The sequence below is a fragment of the Vipera berus genome (assembly GCF_964194415.1).
Source record: "Vipera berus genome assembly, chromosome: 1".
Lineage (NCBI taxonomy): Eukaryota > Metazoa > Chordata > Lepidosauria > Squamata > Viperidae > Vipera > Vipera berus.
In genome coordinates, this window is record NC_138202.1 from 311,273,926 (window position 1) to 311,290,539 (window position 16,614).

The 16,614-nt window shown below is 37.4% G+C and overlaps 1 protein-coding gene across 1 annotated transcript in view; it reads left to right on the forward strand.

Annotated features, from left to right (window-relative positions):
* Window positions 1-15,742, forward strand: part of LOC308663303 (spermatogenesis-associated protein 7-like) — a gene marked incomplete at its 5' end in the record, with an annotated part of 36,988 nt that extends 21,246 nt beyond the window's left edge. Inside the window, 7 exons of the mRNA XM_081319616.1 lie at window positions 55-176; window positions 1,702-2,075; window positions 2,211-2,271; window positions 6,174-6,220; window positions 8,233-8,310; window positions 10,335-10,389; window positions 15,608-15,742. Coding sequence (XP_081175742.1) covers window positions 55-176; window positions 1,702-2,075; window positions 2,211-2,271; window positions 6,174-6,220; window positions 8,233-8,310; window positions 10,335-10,389; window positions 15,608-15,709 — 839 coding nt within the window. The 3' untranslated portion in view covers window positions 15,710-15,742. The remainder of the gene's footprint in view (window positions 1-54; window positions 177-1,701; window positions 2,076-2,210; window positions 2,272-6,173; window positions 6,221-8,232; window positions 8,311-10,334; window positions 10,390-15,607) is intronic.
* Window positions 15,743-16,614: the final 872 nt, after the last annotated feature.

Sequence of the window (16,614 nt, forward strand, 5' to 3'; positions counted from 1 at the left end):
GGAAGACGATAAATAAAGATGATAACTCTTTGTGTCAAAACTTTCATATTACAGACAGAGACCAACAGAAAAGAGAGAAGCTTATCAAAGCTGTTGAAAAATTCAAGAAAGAAATAGCATTGATCCATTCTACACCACCATACCATTCTAGAAGTGTTCCCACTAAGAATCACAAAGTAAGATGATATACTGTGCTATGTTTTGGAGAGAATTGATAGGAAGTGAATATCTCTCCCAAGGGTCTGTATTCCAGTGTCTGATGAGGGCATGAAAACCATTTCATTCGTAGACCGAATGAAACACCAATTTGGGGAAAGCTTAATGCTATAATTATTTACTCTAAAAATGGAATATGGACCCATATCCTCCAACTTGTTTTCCTAAGGTGCTGAACACCTTTATTAGATGCTAGTTCAGCAGCAGTAAGAACAATCTACTTTCAAACTCTTTGTTGTTTTAATTTATTTCATTTGATTTGATTTTGCTCAGGTTACATCACATTATTATTGCATTAATTAGATTAATTAATTAATTAGGGATTGTGATCAATGTTAAATTTCATTTGTCTTCTCCAACTCTTATTTTATCATCTCTTCAGCAAAATGGGCCCTGTGACTTGAGATGGTCCTGTGAGTTAAAACTGGTATAAATATCACTAGGATGATGAATCAGTAAAAGTGTTTTTTCCTACTCACATTTTCATCATTTTACCCACCTTCCTCATTAGGTGTGAAATGGTAGAATTTGATTTCCCACCTAGATTTTTGCAAGACCCGTCCATGGAAAACTGAAGCTTCTTTTATAATGTCAGTTCCAGCCTAAAGATAAATTTCTGCTGATTCTAAATCATATCCTGTTATCATTCTTTTGTAAAGGACTATTTACCTGTCACCAATTCTTGGCCCATAATTGAATGAAGAAGGAATGAGGGCTACAAGGAGCACTTTACAATGGTTGTGCTCACACAAATTTTTATATGCTTGAGTTTTTCCTCCCACAAGTAGGATGTATCTTTGCTTTTTTTTTTAAGAAAAAGAATTTGCAGTGATAAAGTTAGCCCAGCTGGGCTTAAACTTTTATTCTACTATATTGCTATTTATATTGGAGATATTTGATTTTAAACACAGGAAAAACTTGTAAAAGCAATTTCTTCCTGGACTGTGGAATGAAATAATTTGATTTTCCAGCTACATTTTTAACAATTAAATCTGCTATACAGGTACTCATCAACTTACAACAACAATTGAGCCCAAAATTTCAGTGGTTAAGTGAAACATTTGTTAAGTGAGTTTTGCCCCATTTTATGACATCTTGCCACAGTTGTTGAGCGAATCACTGCAATTGTTAAGTTAGTATCCTGGTTGTTAAGTGAATCTGGTTTCCCCATTAACTTTGCTTGTCAGAAGGTTGCAAAAGGGGATCACATGACCTTGGGACACAACAATGGTCATAAATATGGACCAGCTGCCAAACATCTTAATTTTGATCACATGATTATGGGGATGCTGCAAAGGTCATAACTGTGAAAAATGGTCATACATTTTTCAGTGCTATAACTTTGAACAGTCAGTAAACAAACTCTTGTAAGTCGAGGACTACCTGTATTTATTATCCTTTATAAGATTACAGGCATATGTCTCTAGAGTGAAAATGGACAATTACATTTTTAAAATGTTTTATCTGTTTTTCCTAAATTCTCAGTGGTTACCAAATCACCTGAATTTGGTTTCACGAGGAAGATCGTCTCCTTTGAGAAAAGAGGAGCAGCAGCCTATTCAAGATTCAATCTTATCTCGTACATACAGAAATGCAGTCCAGCCATGTACTTTACCTCTTTCCTTGTCTCCTGGGAAGTTGTATCAGATTCCCCAAAAAAAGAAGAAAGCTACCAGTGGAGATCTACTGGACACACATGCTGATTGGTTTGTGGAAATAAAGCAGCCTTTTACCCCAAAGCTCTTAAAAACAGCAAGCAAATCTTTTCTTTCAAAATATAGATATTATAATCATCCGTGCAGGAAGAAAAGTCTTTCTCCTCATACACAATCACACAAAAGATCAAAAAATGTTTACAGGTAAAGTGTTTGTCAGCTTATTATCAACTGGTTTACAAACAGTTGGTGAAGCTGAACCAATCTCAGTTTCAGACAAGTACATTTTAAATTGCTGTCAGTGTTGCTGATATGTCTTATTGTTTTTTCATCTTCCAGGTCTACGGACAACGAGCATCTAAGAGCTTGTGCAGATGACCATCCATGCCATCCACTCAAGGTTGCTATGTCCTCCTCAGTAATGGATTAAATTACACAGGCAGTAACATTCATAAATATCAACAGTACTATTAACATGTATTGCTCAGGGTTTTTTTATTTATCCATAATGAAGTTTGAATCCTCTACCCACACGCATTAAAAAAAGGTCTCATTAGATTCAAGGAGGCTAATTTCTGAGAAGACACAAATAATGTTATTTGATTCTTCTAAGTAAAACTAGTTCTGAAAGCAACTTAAAACTGCACTTCTTTGGGAAACCTAGTATTTCAGAGTGGATAATGACAGCAGTGTTCTGTGACAGTACACCTAAAATTACAGAGCTGCTTTGAAAACACATTGTTTAAAAACATATAAAAGTCATAACACAATCCAGTGCAGAATTTTCCCTCTTAAAAGAAAATGTAAAAACATAAATAAGCTGTTTACGAGTGTAGTCAGAAATTGTGCAGAAGAAACACACTGTTATTTTGCTTCTCAGAAAAAAGCTGCTTTACCTTTAAAAGCAATTTTTCCTCAAACACATGCAGAATTAAAACTTTCATAATTCACAGATAGTATCTGTGATTGTAGTCGAGCAGCAGATGTGCAGAGTTGCTTTAAAGGAACAAGAGAGCACAAGTCTGAAATTAACATTTCTCTTTTTCATTTGCATTTTGGTCATTGCAGCATTGCAGCAACCACAGAAAAAGGGAACAGTTTGAAAAGCGATAATTCAAAGTACTTCATTGGACTATTTAGTATCAAATGTGAATTCATATAACATTGCCACAATAATTATTGTGTCTCTTCCCACTACATATTAGCCTTGCTTGTATTGTGTTTTTGCAAAACATCAGCCGAGCACCAGATGGTGATCAGGAGACTCATTTTCCCTGCTTCTTAATAAGTAGAAGCCATGGTGGCAAAAGAGACAGTTTATATCTGCCACCTCTTTTAGAAGCCAGAGAGTTTTGCACTGTCATTGAAAAAAATGATTAGGGATTTTCAGATTTTAAATCTTAAAATCTACACTTCATCACTCATTCGAAATAGCTACCCAGCGATCTACCCCAGTTACTGGCATTTTTCATAATTGTTATTTTCAAGAAATGGTATAGGGTTTCTTGCCTTAGCAGGGGGTTGGACTAGATGACCTCCAAGGTCCCTTCCAACTTATGATGATGATGATGATGAAAAAAAGCAAAAGATATCAATTGTACAATATATACTTCATTCTGCTATTACAAAATATTTTGTTCCATCAATTTTTCAGTGGATTAGCTGGGTTTTTGGCTTAACCTGATAGCTTAAAATAAAGCAGAATATGGTCAGAATCAGTGTGTGTGTGTGTGTGTGTGTGCGCGCGTGCTTTGTAGTGCTGCCTAATTGTTACACAATTCAAGGCAGCACATAGAACAAGTGAGGAACATAATATAACAGTAAAAAAAAACAGAAATCACAATCCAGAAAAGAAAGAATGCAGCATATTAATGGGTTCTTCTTGACCAAGGGCCTGCTGAAAGATCCATGCTTTTATGATATTTGTGTTAGATCAGGGGTCTCCAACCCCTGCTCTTTGGACTGGTACCGGGCCATGGCATGTCAGCAACTGGGCCACATAAACAAGCAAAAGTCCCATCTGCGGGATGCAGGCAGCACACAAAAGCACGCCCTCTCCAGTCCACAGAAAAACCTCTCTCCACATAACCGGTCTCTAGTGCCCAAAAGGTTGGGGACTTCTGTGTTAGACAACAGATTTTCCATGTGATCACAAAAAAACTTTATTTGTCTTTAATTTGAGATGGCGTTCACATCTGAGAGTGTGAAGCCTTTCTACCAATCTGGTAAATAATCAGCTATTCCTGACATAGGATGTATTCAAAAGAAATGTTTCTTTCACTGCAGCAGCCAATATCCAGATAAGCAGGGATTAGCACTAGGCAAACAATCAAGGAGAAAACAATGCTGTAATCAAGGAACTACCAAGGAACAAACCACACCCCCATCAAATTGGCAGGGCAAGCTATGGGGTATAAACAGAAAGTAAAGCTATATTCACTATCACTGATGATGTTACATACTTGGGTAATGATATGTTTGCAAGCAAACAAGTTCAGAGAGCACCAAGCATGCAACAGTTTCACCAGAAGGAGGAGATGGGATTTTTGACTCCATATGTATGTGGCCAAGAACATCCCTCCCTTATAAACAGGGCTTTTTTGTCATAGAACACTCAGAACGGAGTTCCGGCACCTTTTTGGATGGAACCTTGTAGGGTAGGCAAGGCGGTTTGTATGACATGTGTGAGTTCCGGCACCTTTTTCTTTTACAAAAAAAGCACTGCTTATAAGAATGTGTGTTCTGTGTCTGGAAGGCAGACAACTATGTTGTGGAGCTTGTTTCCCATTGCTAGTTTCCCATTGGCAGAACTCTTTTATCATTGCACTTTCCAGTTTCCAACAAAGATTCAAACATGGTGGCCTCTTGGTTAATCACTATTATTTTCACTGGTATTTAAAAGGAGCAAAAAAGTGTGCTTTAGTAGCTTTTCAGATTCTCCTAACACCAACCATTCAGATTTTTTTTTTAAAAAAAACCCAAATCACCAGCGGAGGTGCTGATTGTGTTTGTGTGTGAATTTGAGGATCAGCAGCAATGAAATTGATTTCAGATCAATGTTAAACTACTTTTGTCAGACAGAGGGATAAAAATAGTGGCGTGGAAGTGTCCCTAATTATATCCTGTCAGACACGGTGTGTAAAAATATGCAGGATTACTGCAGAAATCCAAATTGGATTCATAGTGGGTGTATAAAAGGACTACATGCAGATACAGATAAAGTATGTGCAATATATATTATATATTCTGTCTTTTAAGAGCTAATTTTGTTGTCCTGCATCTGAAAAAGACCATGTCTCATTCTCAAGTGTTTTCCTTTTATGAATTATTAAGGCCTTTTCAGAGAGACATTTTGTGCCTTATGATCTTGTCCATTCAAACGGGATTTTTTTTCCAGAAAAGCAAATAATAGTCAGCCTAGCACACATGCTCAAACTGTAGTTGCTGTGAAGCTAATTATTGTGAGCTACCTATATAAAAAGGGACGCGCTGGCTCAGTGGGTTAGAACGCTGAGCTTGTCGATCAGAAGGTCGGCAGTTTGGCGGGTCAGATCCCGAGTGCCGCATAACAGAGTGAGCGCCTGTTACTCGTCCCAGCTTCTGCCAACTTAGCAGTTCGAAAGCACGTAAAAATGCAAGTAGAAAAATAGGGACCACTACGGTGGGAAGGTAACAGCGTTCTGTGCACCTTTGGTGTCTAGTCATGCCAGCCACATGACCACAGAGACATCCTTGGACAAGCACTGGCTTTTCGGCCCCTAGAGTCGGAAACGACTAGCGCACATGTGCGGGGGAACCTTTACCTTTACCTTTACCTATATAAAATGGTAGATCTGTGCAAGGTGACCTAGACTTGTTGTGACGAAGAGACTGGTGCTGCAGAGGTGATGTGCTTCTCTTAATTGACATAAAGAGGGGACAGAATTTATTTATAAAAAGGATTTTGCATTGCCTTGAAGCTTATTGTTATTTCCTACTTTTACTTTGCCAAAGCCAGAAGAGCATTGATCCTGACATTGCATCTCTAGGCAGATGCCTCCTTGAGTTTTGACAAGGGCAGCTGGAGAAGACAAAGCTGTGTATTCTCTCGCACACTTTGTCAACACTTGGGGTGAATGAAGAGTGACCCATCCTCTGTAGCATTCATTAAAACTTTGCAATGCAGTGAAGTAACATGGCTGCTTTAGAACAGATATTCGCCAAAGCAAATACCTTTTCAATGATTTGCACAGCCTCAATATAAAGCAATGAATGAGATAAAGCAATTGCTTATGCCATTTTCTTTGTGTTTAAAAATTATAGAAACATTCTGGGAACTCAGCTGCTATTCAAACACTTCTTCGTGCAAAGTGAGTTTTGCATTTATTTTTAATAAGTGCTGATCGGTGTGCAACTAAATATTAAAATTGTTGCTGTATGAAGAGAACTCCTTTGTAATAATCTAACAAGGCTTCTGAATGACCCAGGCAAAGGTTTATCTAGTCTGGCTTCTTCTCTTTTATTGACAACCAGATGCTTCTGAGTCTAGAAGCAGGAAAAATGATCTGTGTATGCAGTAGTGGGATTCAGCTGGTTCACACCAGTTCGGTAGAACCAGTAGCTTAATTTTACTGAGTTTGGAGAACCGGCTTAATGCACAGAGCTTCCGGAAATCCAGTCTAGGCGTCAGAGGTCTGGAGGACACCTCCCAGGCCTAGAACGGCCTGCCAGAAGTGCATGGATGCTGTTATGTATTGGGCTTGTGGTATTACACCACGTGCGTTGCTGGAGGAGCTAACAGCTTTCCAGCAACCCAGACAGGCCGTCTCCAGTCCTGCAATTGGTCAGCCCTAGGCGGCAAGCGTGGGTTCAAACCTATTGACTGCCACCTAGGGGCTAGGCTATATATTGTGGCTGGGTGTGGCCCAAGCCCCAGTACAGTTCCAGCAAGAATAAAAGAATGAGTTTCCCTGTACTCCATCTTGTGTCATCATTCCTGCTCACCAGAGCCCACAACTTAACAGATGCCACTTCTGGAAGTTCGTTCTAGGTCTCAGAGGCCTGAAGGATGCCTTCCAGGCCTAGAACAGCTCGCTGGAAGTGCATGAATGGCATTTCTGGAAGTCTGTTCTAGGCCTTGGAGGCCTGCAGGAGGCTTCCCAGGCCTGCATCCAATAAGAGAACTGATTGTTCAGGTATTTGAATCCCACCACTGTGTCTATGCTAATATTATCATCTCAATGATGAGAGCAGGTGATATGCAAAACACACAATATCAACTAGGCATTCCATGCAGGTTACCCACATCTCTTTTGCAGTCCTCGGAATAGATTTGGCCATGGTTTTTCTGCAGGGTGGTGTTAGAGCAGAGCACTCTTTGCCATTTTCTTCCCTAGTTCTAATATGTCTGGGAAAGTTATTTTAAATCTCTGAAGAACTGTAGTTAAGATGATGGGATTAAAAATCTTTTTAAACCACATTGGAATCAGTGCTGGTTCACTATCACGCTATGCCATAATATAAGTTGTTAGGTTTTGCCTTAATGTAATGGATTTCTGACAGTGGTTGGGTAACTTTTTGATGTTTTGTGAACAGCACAGATGTTGCACTTGGCTTTGAGGCATAACAACACCAGATTAGCTGATTCTTTTTAAACTGACTCGGGAGATAGTTTGCTTATTCCCCTTCATTTTAAGATTATTTTAGGGCATACTGAACAAGTTTTGTATGTTTACATATCATAATGGTGTGAAACTCTTTTTTGTTCCTTGTGATTAAAAAAAAACCACTGCAGGAGGTATAAGAGAGATTTCAGGGGCTATAGCTACAAATCTATAGCTTAATGATATTTATGATATGATGCAACTATGACCCCAAAAATCCTTCATTTAACACAGTGTGAAGGCAGCTGTGCATTTATAGCATCCTTGACAATCTCCAGACATGTGAATAGGTCTCTCGAATACAGTGACAGACAATATGGCTCCATATGTTGTTGTTGTGACTCAAAATTCATTCCTTTGTACTTGCATCCTGCTGTCTGACACAGGAACATACAGGTATGCTACAGGGTTTGTGTAATAATATTATGACATGGGTTTTGCTATATTCGCTCCTATGGACAGTGGATAGGTGGACTCCAACTCCCAGAATTCCTAACCAGCATGATTGTTAAAATTCTGGAAGCTGAAGTCTACTCATCTGGAGGGTAGCAAAGTTGAGGAAACCTACATTAGAGTCATTAGACTGACTTTCAGGTAATTCATTTCAACAATATTTGCCAGTTTTAATGTAAGTTGTAGGAAGAAAAGAATGATTAAAACATGAGAGCTGCTTTTTTACAGATATACCTGTTCTTATTTTTGTCTCTTTGTTTTTTAAGAAATGAAGAGTTGAAGTACCTGCAGTTGCTTCAAGAAATTACGAATTATATTTTGCTTAAAAGTTGTTACTGGAAGAAGTGAGTCAAATATTTTTTAAAAATAATTTATTTCTGTAAATAGTATGTAAAATATGTTTTCCTAAGATGAAATATTTTCTTCATGTTGGGTCTAAATTGGAATAAATTGGCAAAGATTTCAATAGATACCGTTCTTTAATTAAAATCACAATATGTAAAACAATCCAACAGTAAATGTAGGACAGTCTAAACAGATTCTAACAAAGCACTGTTGTGTCTTTGTCCCAACAGAAATAATACAATTCTTGCTTCAAACTTTCTGTCAGCAAATTCAAATGATTCTTCCAAGATGCTGAATGCTTTAATTGCTCCTTTGTAGACGCTTGTGCTCTAACAAAAGAGCAATAGTGGCAATTTGCAGTTTAATTCATGGCTCTGCCATGTAAAATTCTGATTCCCTTGCTCCTTACAATCCAACTAACTTCATATATCAGTTCAATTTATCTTATTCAAAGAATAAGAACCCATTGTTATAATGCAGCTTTCCAATAATCAGGTCCCCAATAGGGCAAGTCCAATTTTTCTCACCCCTCTTTCCTGGAATGATGATGATTCTTTACAAGGCTAAACCAAGTTACCATGAAAGTTATACACGTAAAGCTAGACAATACCACACATGTTTGACACTTCTTACATCAATTCCAACATATGTACATGTGATTAAACATAATATGGAAAATACAAACAGTGGAATGTGTTTCAAAGTTTTAAGTTGTTTTATTACATACTTAAAGAACTCATTTGACTGAAGTTACCTAAAATAGCATTGTGTTAGTATCAGGATGGCTAATATTACTGCAGTACCTTTAGTGCATTAAGCATGTGGCAAAGTAAAATATATTCCATTAAAAATATAGCTATTGATGATAAACTTACTTGTTTGGTACATATCCCAACTTTCTGTGTGGAGGCACTTATATCACAGAACATAAACAAAACCCAGGAGAGATGTTACGTCTAATCAAATGGTCTTAAAAATGGGTGGACAACATTCCATGAAGTGGATGTCATTGGTAATGAAAATTGCTTGCTAATATAGATTAAAGAAATTATTTTATCTCCCATCATCTTTCATAGCACATGGTAGAGACAATAGTTTCATTAGGCTAAAGGTTGTTCTGCATTGTGAAGATGCTTTTGGTATAAACCACTTTTGATTCTTCTGCTTACAATGCAACGCTTTATAAACCATCCCAATCACATTTACTATTTTCTGGAACTTTTTCAACTGCAACACCAAAAGTTCAGGAAGCAATACTGACAATACATTGGAAGAACACAATGTCAGGGAAGGTTGTTCCAGTTATCATAAAAGTAGTTATTCCATGGTGCAAACTAAATAAATCATCAGCATTTGGATTCTTGTGCTTTGTTGAGCAGAACAAAGAGGGCTGTTTCAGAAAATTTAAATTCCTTTCAATGCTACACATTTTTAATTTTAAGATCAAATGTTAGAGAAAGTAATAGCTCAACCATAGCATTGATAATTGTTTGAATGCTCTTTCATGTTATGCATTATTAATGCATATGCATTCTTTATAAATATGTAATTATATATTTGATACATATGTATTAAACATGTATGCTCCTTATACGTATAGAAGGAATGTTTGAGTTAAAATGTGATGGCTTGAAACAAGATTGTACATGTACTTTACATCCAGATGATGTGTTGCTGAGTGATGTTCAGTAAATATTAGATATATTGCAGCAAAATACATGGCTTATCCAGTGAGGCTTATCAGTGAGGCAAATATGAGTGGGTTGTAAGTATATACACATTTATCTTGGTGTAAATCCTATTGAATTGAAATTAAATTATCTCCCTTTAGACATATCACTTTAAATGATCTTTGATCCTTTTTTTAATGGGGACAGTTTTATCTTTGGATAACAATAATATGGAGATTCTTAGGTGACTCTGAAGATCCAGCAGTTTGTATTTTTTAAGTGCCTTGAAAACAAAGTAATATCTGTGTTATTATTTTATTGATATAGTTTGTTTTTTTTTCTTTCCCCTTAAGGTCATTAGGTGATATAATTCGGATGCATATTATCAACAGGTGTGACCTTGATGAGGCAAGTAATACTCATAACCACTGCAATGTATTCCAGGAATAGTCTTATGCATGTCTAGAAAAAAAAATACAGTATTTAGGCTGCTACACTTTTAATTAGGAGAAGAAACTCAGGTGCCAAAAGCTACAAAGAAATGAATTATAGGGGTAATAAATTCAAAAGAAAAAAGGGGAAAATATTTTCGTATGTCTCCAAAGTACAGCTAAACAAAACAGTGTTTGATTGAGTAAGTAGAAATCTGCATTCCGGAGTAGCCAAATGTGAATCTTTCTTGCAACAAAAATTTGGATTTGTCGTTTATGCCATTTTATCCAACAGATAATGTCAGAGAGAATGTTTAACTCTCCACTTATAAGAAATGGATCCTTTCATACATTGTTAAATTGTAAACCCAGGGGGAAAATGCTCAACTTCTCCAAGTTTCAAAGTATCCTCTTTAGCATGAACCCTGTACTGAATGGTTCAAAGCACATATTGAACAAAACTAGTGACAGTTGCATATTCCAATGGGAATACAAAATTGAGTGTGTAGGTGATCATTCTTTTTAAAAAAAAATTATTGCAAATTTTATTATTTAAAACTTTGGACAAAATGTTAACGGTCTGACATTCCTTCTTGTCTACATCATTTTTGTATTTTATACATATATATACATTTTATGTACATATCATTTATATACAATTATACAATATTCTATCTTATCAACCTTCTTATTCTAATAATGTGTGAAATCAGCATCCTGTATATCTCTATTTAGACCTTCTTTTCTGTTCCCACCATAAGTAAAACTTATTCCAAATTTTGTAATAATCTGACTGATCCTTATTTTTAATTTCCATAGTTAACTTGTCCATTTCTGTGCACGCCCAAATTTTATTTATCACTTCACTCTCATCTGGTATTTCACTATTTTTCCATTTCTGGGAGAACGTCATTCTCGCTGCTGTGATGATGTGTATCATTATATATAACTCTTCTTTGGTATATTCCTCTGTTGTTATGCCAAATAGGAAAAATTCTGGCCTATAATCTACTCTCCGTCCTGATATTTCTTCTACCCATATCCATATCCTTTGCCAATACTTTTGCGTCTTATTGCAGGGCCACCAAACATGAAAATAAGTACCTATTTCTTCAGAACATTTCCAACAGCTAGGGGATATAGTTTTGTACATCTTAGCTAATCGAGCTGGAGGGAGATGCCACCGGTAGAACATTTTATATAAATCTTCTTTATAAGCTGAGGCCAGCATTATCTTTTTATTTCTATCCCAGAGAGTTTGCCATATATCATGATCGATACCGTGTCCCAAATTTTTAGCCCATATCAACATTGGTTCTTTAACTTGTTCCTCAATCATTTTATACCCCAATAGCAGACTATACAATTTCCTTATTTGTTTCTCATCTGGCCCCAATAAGATTTTATCCAATGCAGTTTCTTGAATATTTATCCCCCGCTCTTTCTAATCTTTCCCATATCGTGTTTGTATCTGTAAGTAAGCCCACCATTCCAATTTTATCCCTTGTTGTTCTAGTTCCTGTCTGGATTTCAATTCTCCCATATCATTCGTAATATCTTTGTACGAGATGCTATTTTCCAAACTGAACAAGTTTGGATAAACTATCGCCTTGAGGGTAGACAGCCAGACTGGTACTTTAATGTAATTTTGTTTTCTAATTTTATTCCAAATTCTGAGTAGTGCTTGTCGAATCCAAAGTTTTTGAAAATGTTGATATAGCCCTTGTTTTTCATTCCATGGGAATGCGTGCCAGCCTAATTGCAAATCATGGCCTTCTAAAATTAATAACCTTTTATTCTTTAAAATTATCCATTCTCTAATCCAGGTTAGGGCTGCTGCATGGTAGTATGTTTCCCAGTCCAGCAGTCCTAACCCCCCATTTTCTTTTGCATCCTGCAAATGTTTCATTTTAATCCTCGGGTTTTTCCCTTGCCATATAAAATTTAGTGTCGGTTTGTTCAGGTTCCCAAAAAATTTTTGATCTAATTGTATAGGAATATTTTGGAACAAGAATAGGATTTTAGGTAGTACATTCATTTTTACGACAGCAATTCTCCCTAACTGTGAAAGACTCAAGTTTCCCCATCTTTCCAGGTCTTCTTTTATTTGTTTCACTATTTTATCGTAATTGTCTTCTTTGATTGAAGTGCATCTGGCCGTAATAGTAATTCCTAGATATTTTATCTTCTTAACTATTTGTATATCCATAATCCTAGCCAAATTTTCTTTCTGTTTATTCGTCATATTTTTAACAATCATTTTAGTTTTACCCTTATTTATTTTCAGCCCAGCGGCTTCACCATATTTATCTAGTTCTTCCAACAGTTTCGGTCCCGATTGTTGTGGATCCTCCATAATAAAGATCAAATCATAACGGGAGAATGTAAGATGCAGGCAGGAACAGCATACTCTAAACGTTTCTGAGGCATCTCTGCATAATCTGCATTTGGAGTCCTGTCTAGTGTAATTGACTCCTGCAGAATAGTGCTAGTGCTTGTTCTTCTGTAGCCATGAACCTCTGTGCTGCCTTTTGTTCCAGCTCTTTCCAGCCACTGTAGGACTTTCCAATTCTGCAATGTCACTTATCAATTGATGGTATGTTCTGAGGCAAATACCAAGAGATCTTGCCCAGCCATGACACTTCCCATACTTGATCTTCCACCCATATCTGCTGCTGCCTCAGGCATTATCTCAGCAGCTCATCTTTGGGTGCCATCTTATTTCTGGATGCTCTGGGTTTTGTCCAGGACAGTAGTACATACAAATATATTTCTTGTATTCAATTGTATCTGATTCTCAGAGACTGCCTGCACAAGTCTCTGAAGTTTTCTTGATAAGGTTTTCCAGGCGTGATTTGCCACTGCTTCCCTCCTAGGGCTGAGAGAATGTGACTGACCCAAGGTCACCCACCTGGCTTCATGTCCACGGCAGGACCAGAACTCACGGTCTCCCAGCTTCTAGCCTGATGCCTTAACTACTAATTGGACCAAAAACTACTTCTTTTGCTAGAAGTGTTGCAATGTTAATATGAGAAAAGAGGATGTGTTAAATACACATGGAACAATTTTGCCAAAAAGATTTAATTAGTGTTATCTGAAATACATACTTTTTGGAGGATGGACTCCTTTGAGCCACCAAAGGTGAACAGCTGTCCTCAGCCTAAAAAAAGTTACATATCTCAGACTTTAATTTCAGAAAATCTTACCTAAATTGGCCCAATGTTTATCAGTTCCAGAGTTTGGTTTCCAACTATCATCACAAAGAATTAAGGAACTAATTCTCTGTGACCAAGAGAATTATTGGAATTTGGAGAAACTTCCTAACAGTGAGAACAATTAGGGCTTGGGGCTGCCCTTGAGGACCACTCGGAGGCTTCAACTGGTGCAGAATGCGGCTGCGCGAGTTGTGATGGGGGTCTCCCGATACTCCCACGTAACACCTCTACTCCGCGAGCTGCATTGGCTTCCGGTTGCCCTCCGGGTGAAATTTAAGGTGCTGGTGATGACCTATAAAGCCCTACATGGCTTGGGTCCGGGATATCTGAGGGAACACCTGCTGCCGGCATCAAGTTCCCTTCGTCCAGTGCGCTCCCACAGGGAGGGTCTTCTCAGGGTGCCACCGGTAAGAGATTGCCGGCGGGTAACACCCAGGGAGAGGGCCTTCTCAGTGGGGGCGCCTGCCCTTTGGAACCAGCTGCCAGTGGAGCTGAGGACTGCCCCCGACCTTCGTTCATTCCGCCGGGGCCTGAAGACCTGGCTCTTCGAGCTCTCTGGCCCAGGCTGAGGATTAATTTATTTTAATTGGGGTTTTATTTATACAGGGATAAATTTAATCTTTTTTAAACTTGGTTTTTAACTTTTGTATTTTTGGTTTTTAATTACCCTGTAAACCGCCCTGAGTCCTCCGGGAAAGGGCGGTATATAAATGTAATAAAATAAATAAAATAAATAAACAATTAATCAGTGGAACAGCTTGCCTTCAGAAGTTGTGGGTGCTGTATCACTGGAGTTTCTTAAAGAAGAGTCTGGATAGCCACTTGTCTGAAAAGGTATAGGGTTACCTGCTTGAGCAAGGGGATGGACTAGAAGACCTCCAAGGTCCTTTCCACCTCTATTCTCATTGATTGAGATGTTTCTAGGGGACACGTCTATTTGGTCATTTCTCCTACTGCTCTTTTCTTTCCTGGGAAGAAAAAAAAACCTACATTTTTATTGGCTTGCTGAAACACTAGCTTTTAGAAAGCAGGTTTTGTCACATAAACCTTGAAGACTTAAACTTCCAAAACTAATTAGTCAAAAGAAACAGCTATAAACTATATTGGCATTCTTGATCAGCTTTCTGTAAAATCAGAGGTTGTGTGAGACTTAACCAGATTTTCTATAAAATCTAAGTAATTGCAGAATAATTGGATGGTAGAGTGAGTTTCTGTGGGATCACTGTAATAGAATGGGCTATTTTAGCAACTGTAATGTTCAGACAATAATGTAAATAGCATTCAGTAGACAGTACAAAATCTGTTAAAGAACAATTGGAATAGAATTTGGGTTAATTTCTACAGATTATGGTACTTGGCAAAAATTACTTATTAAAGGCAATTGATTTGTAATGGTACACTTTTATGGAGGGTGAGGGCCAAATTTGGTCTTGAACAGCATGCTGAGAGCCACATTCCAAAAAATGGACAGGATATGAATAAAATAAAATTTACTTTAATTGAAAGCTGATAATAAAAACACCTTTCTGAGTTTAATCAATTTCATCTTGGTTCACATTAAAAATGATAAATCTTTCCAGCCTGTATCTGGTTACAGCTGGACATTCCTGCTCTAAATTACAGAGGTCCTAGACAGTTCATGTAGTTGACACTCCTCTTTACTCATGTCATTGGAGTATAAAAGTACTAGAAGTAAACAAATTGCAGCCTCCTTAGAGAGAGGAAAAGAAGTAGAGAAGAAAGTTACATTGCACATCTCTGGTTCATTATGAGCTACCACATTGCATGAGATATAATGACATATTTGGACACTAGGAGCTCTTTAGGTTGAAATTGTGCCTGTGCAGGATATATTTCTAGAGAATTAGTCTGACTTAAACATTTGGATATAGCTATAGTAATAATAAACAGCCCTAAGAGTCCAATTTTTAAAAATCTCTCTCTCTTTTCTTCCCTTTTTCCCTTCTCTACTTTTTAAAGGTAAAAATACAAAGAATTTTTCAAGCCCTGGAGGAAGATTTGAACATTTACACTCATCTGCCTGATTCTTCTGAGTTACACTGCCTTGAAACATGGGAATAGTGGCTTTTATATAAATTATACATAGGCCTATCTATAGTCTTCTAAAGTATTGTATTCAAACAAGAGTAAAGATTTCATAATAAGCATAGGAAGAAGTTTACTATGCTGAAAGCAATTTAGATAGTACAATAAACCTTAATTAATCTGCTAATACAAATTGGACTTCTCAATTCATCTAGGCACAAGTATTTTTGTAGTCTGTATATTAATGAGGTTCTCAATTCTTATGAATACCAATCCTTCTATAAGGAAGTGAGGCACCATCCTTTTTGATACATAATTGTATTAAATAGCTCACAATAAGATACTTACAAACCTACTTCCCCTGAATACAGAATTAGCATATGTTGACTGTAAATATCTAGACGGCAACTTGGAGACTTAGAGTTTTCTGTGTCTCTTTGCTGCCATCTATTGCTTCTCCATATTTTTGCAGTTCTGGAATTGTAACTCATGCAACTTATCTCAAAAGAACATAAAATTTTATTTGCTATCTAATGCTCTGTCCAGACTTTTGAAGTCTAGCAATGTCAGCCCTACCAGAACAACCATCTCAGATATTAGATTGTGAGATCAAGTAATAAATGTATAATTCAGATCATCTTTATCTGGCAGTATTCATTCATTGTTCCTTATTATTTCATTGTTATAATTATTTGGCTGATAAGCTTTATTTTAAATAGCATGTTGTGATTCTGTGCCAGCCTGTGATCCCAGCAGCTGAGTCTGGGGAATCAGAGGAGGAGGAGGAGGAGGGGCCTGGGGAGCCATCAGAGTCAGAGGAAGGCTCTGATGAGTTACCAGACTTACAAAGTGAGGAAGAACCTGGCCCCTCCATTCATGGTCAAGCTGAAAGGCAGCTGGGCTGGGAGGCGGAGTCAGACTCTGAGGAAGCATAGCTAGAA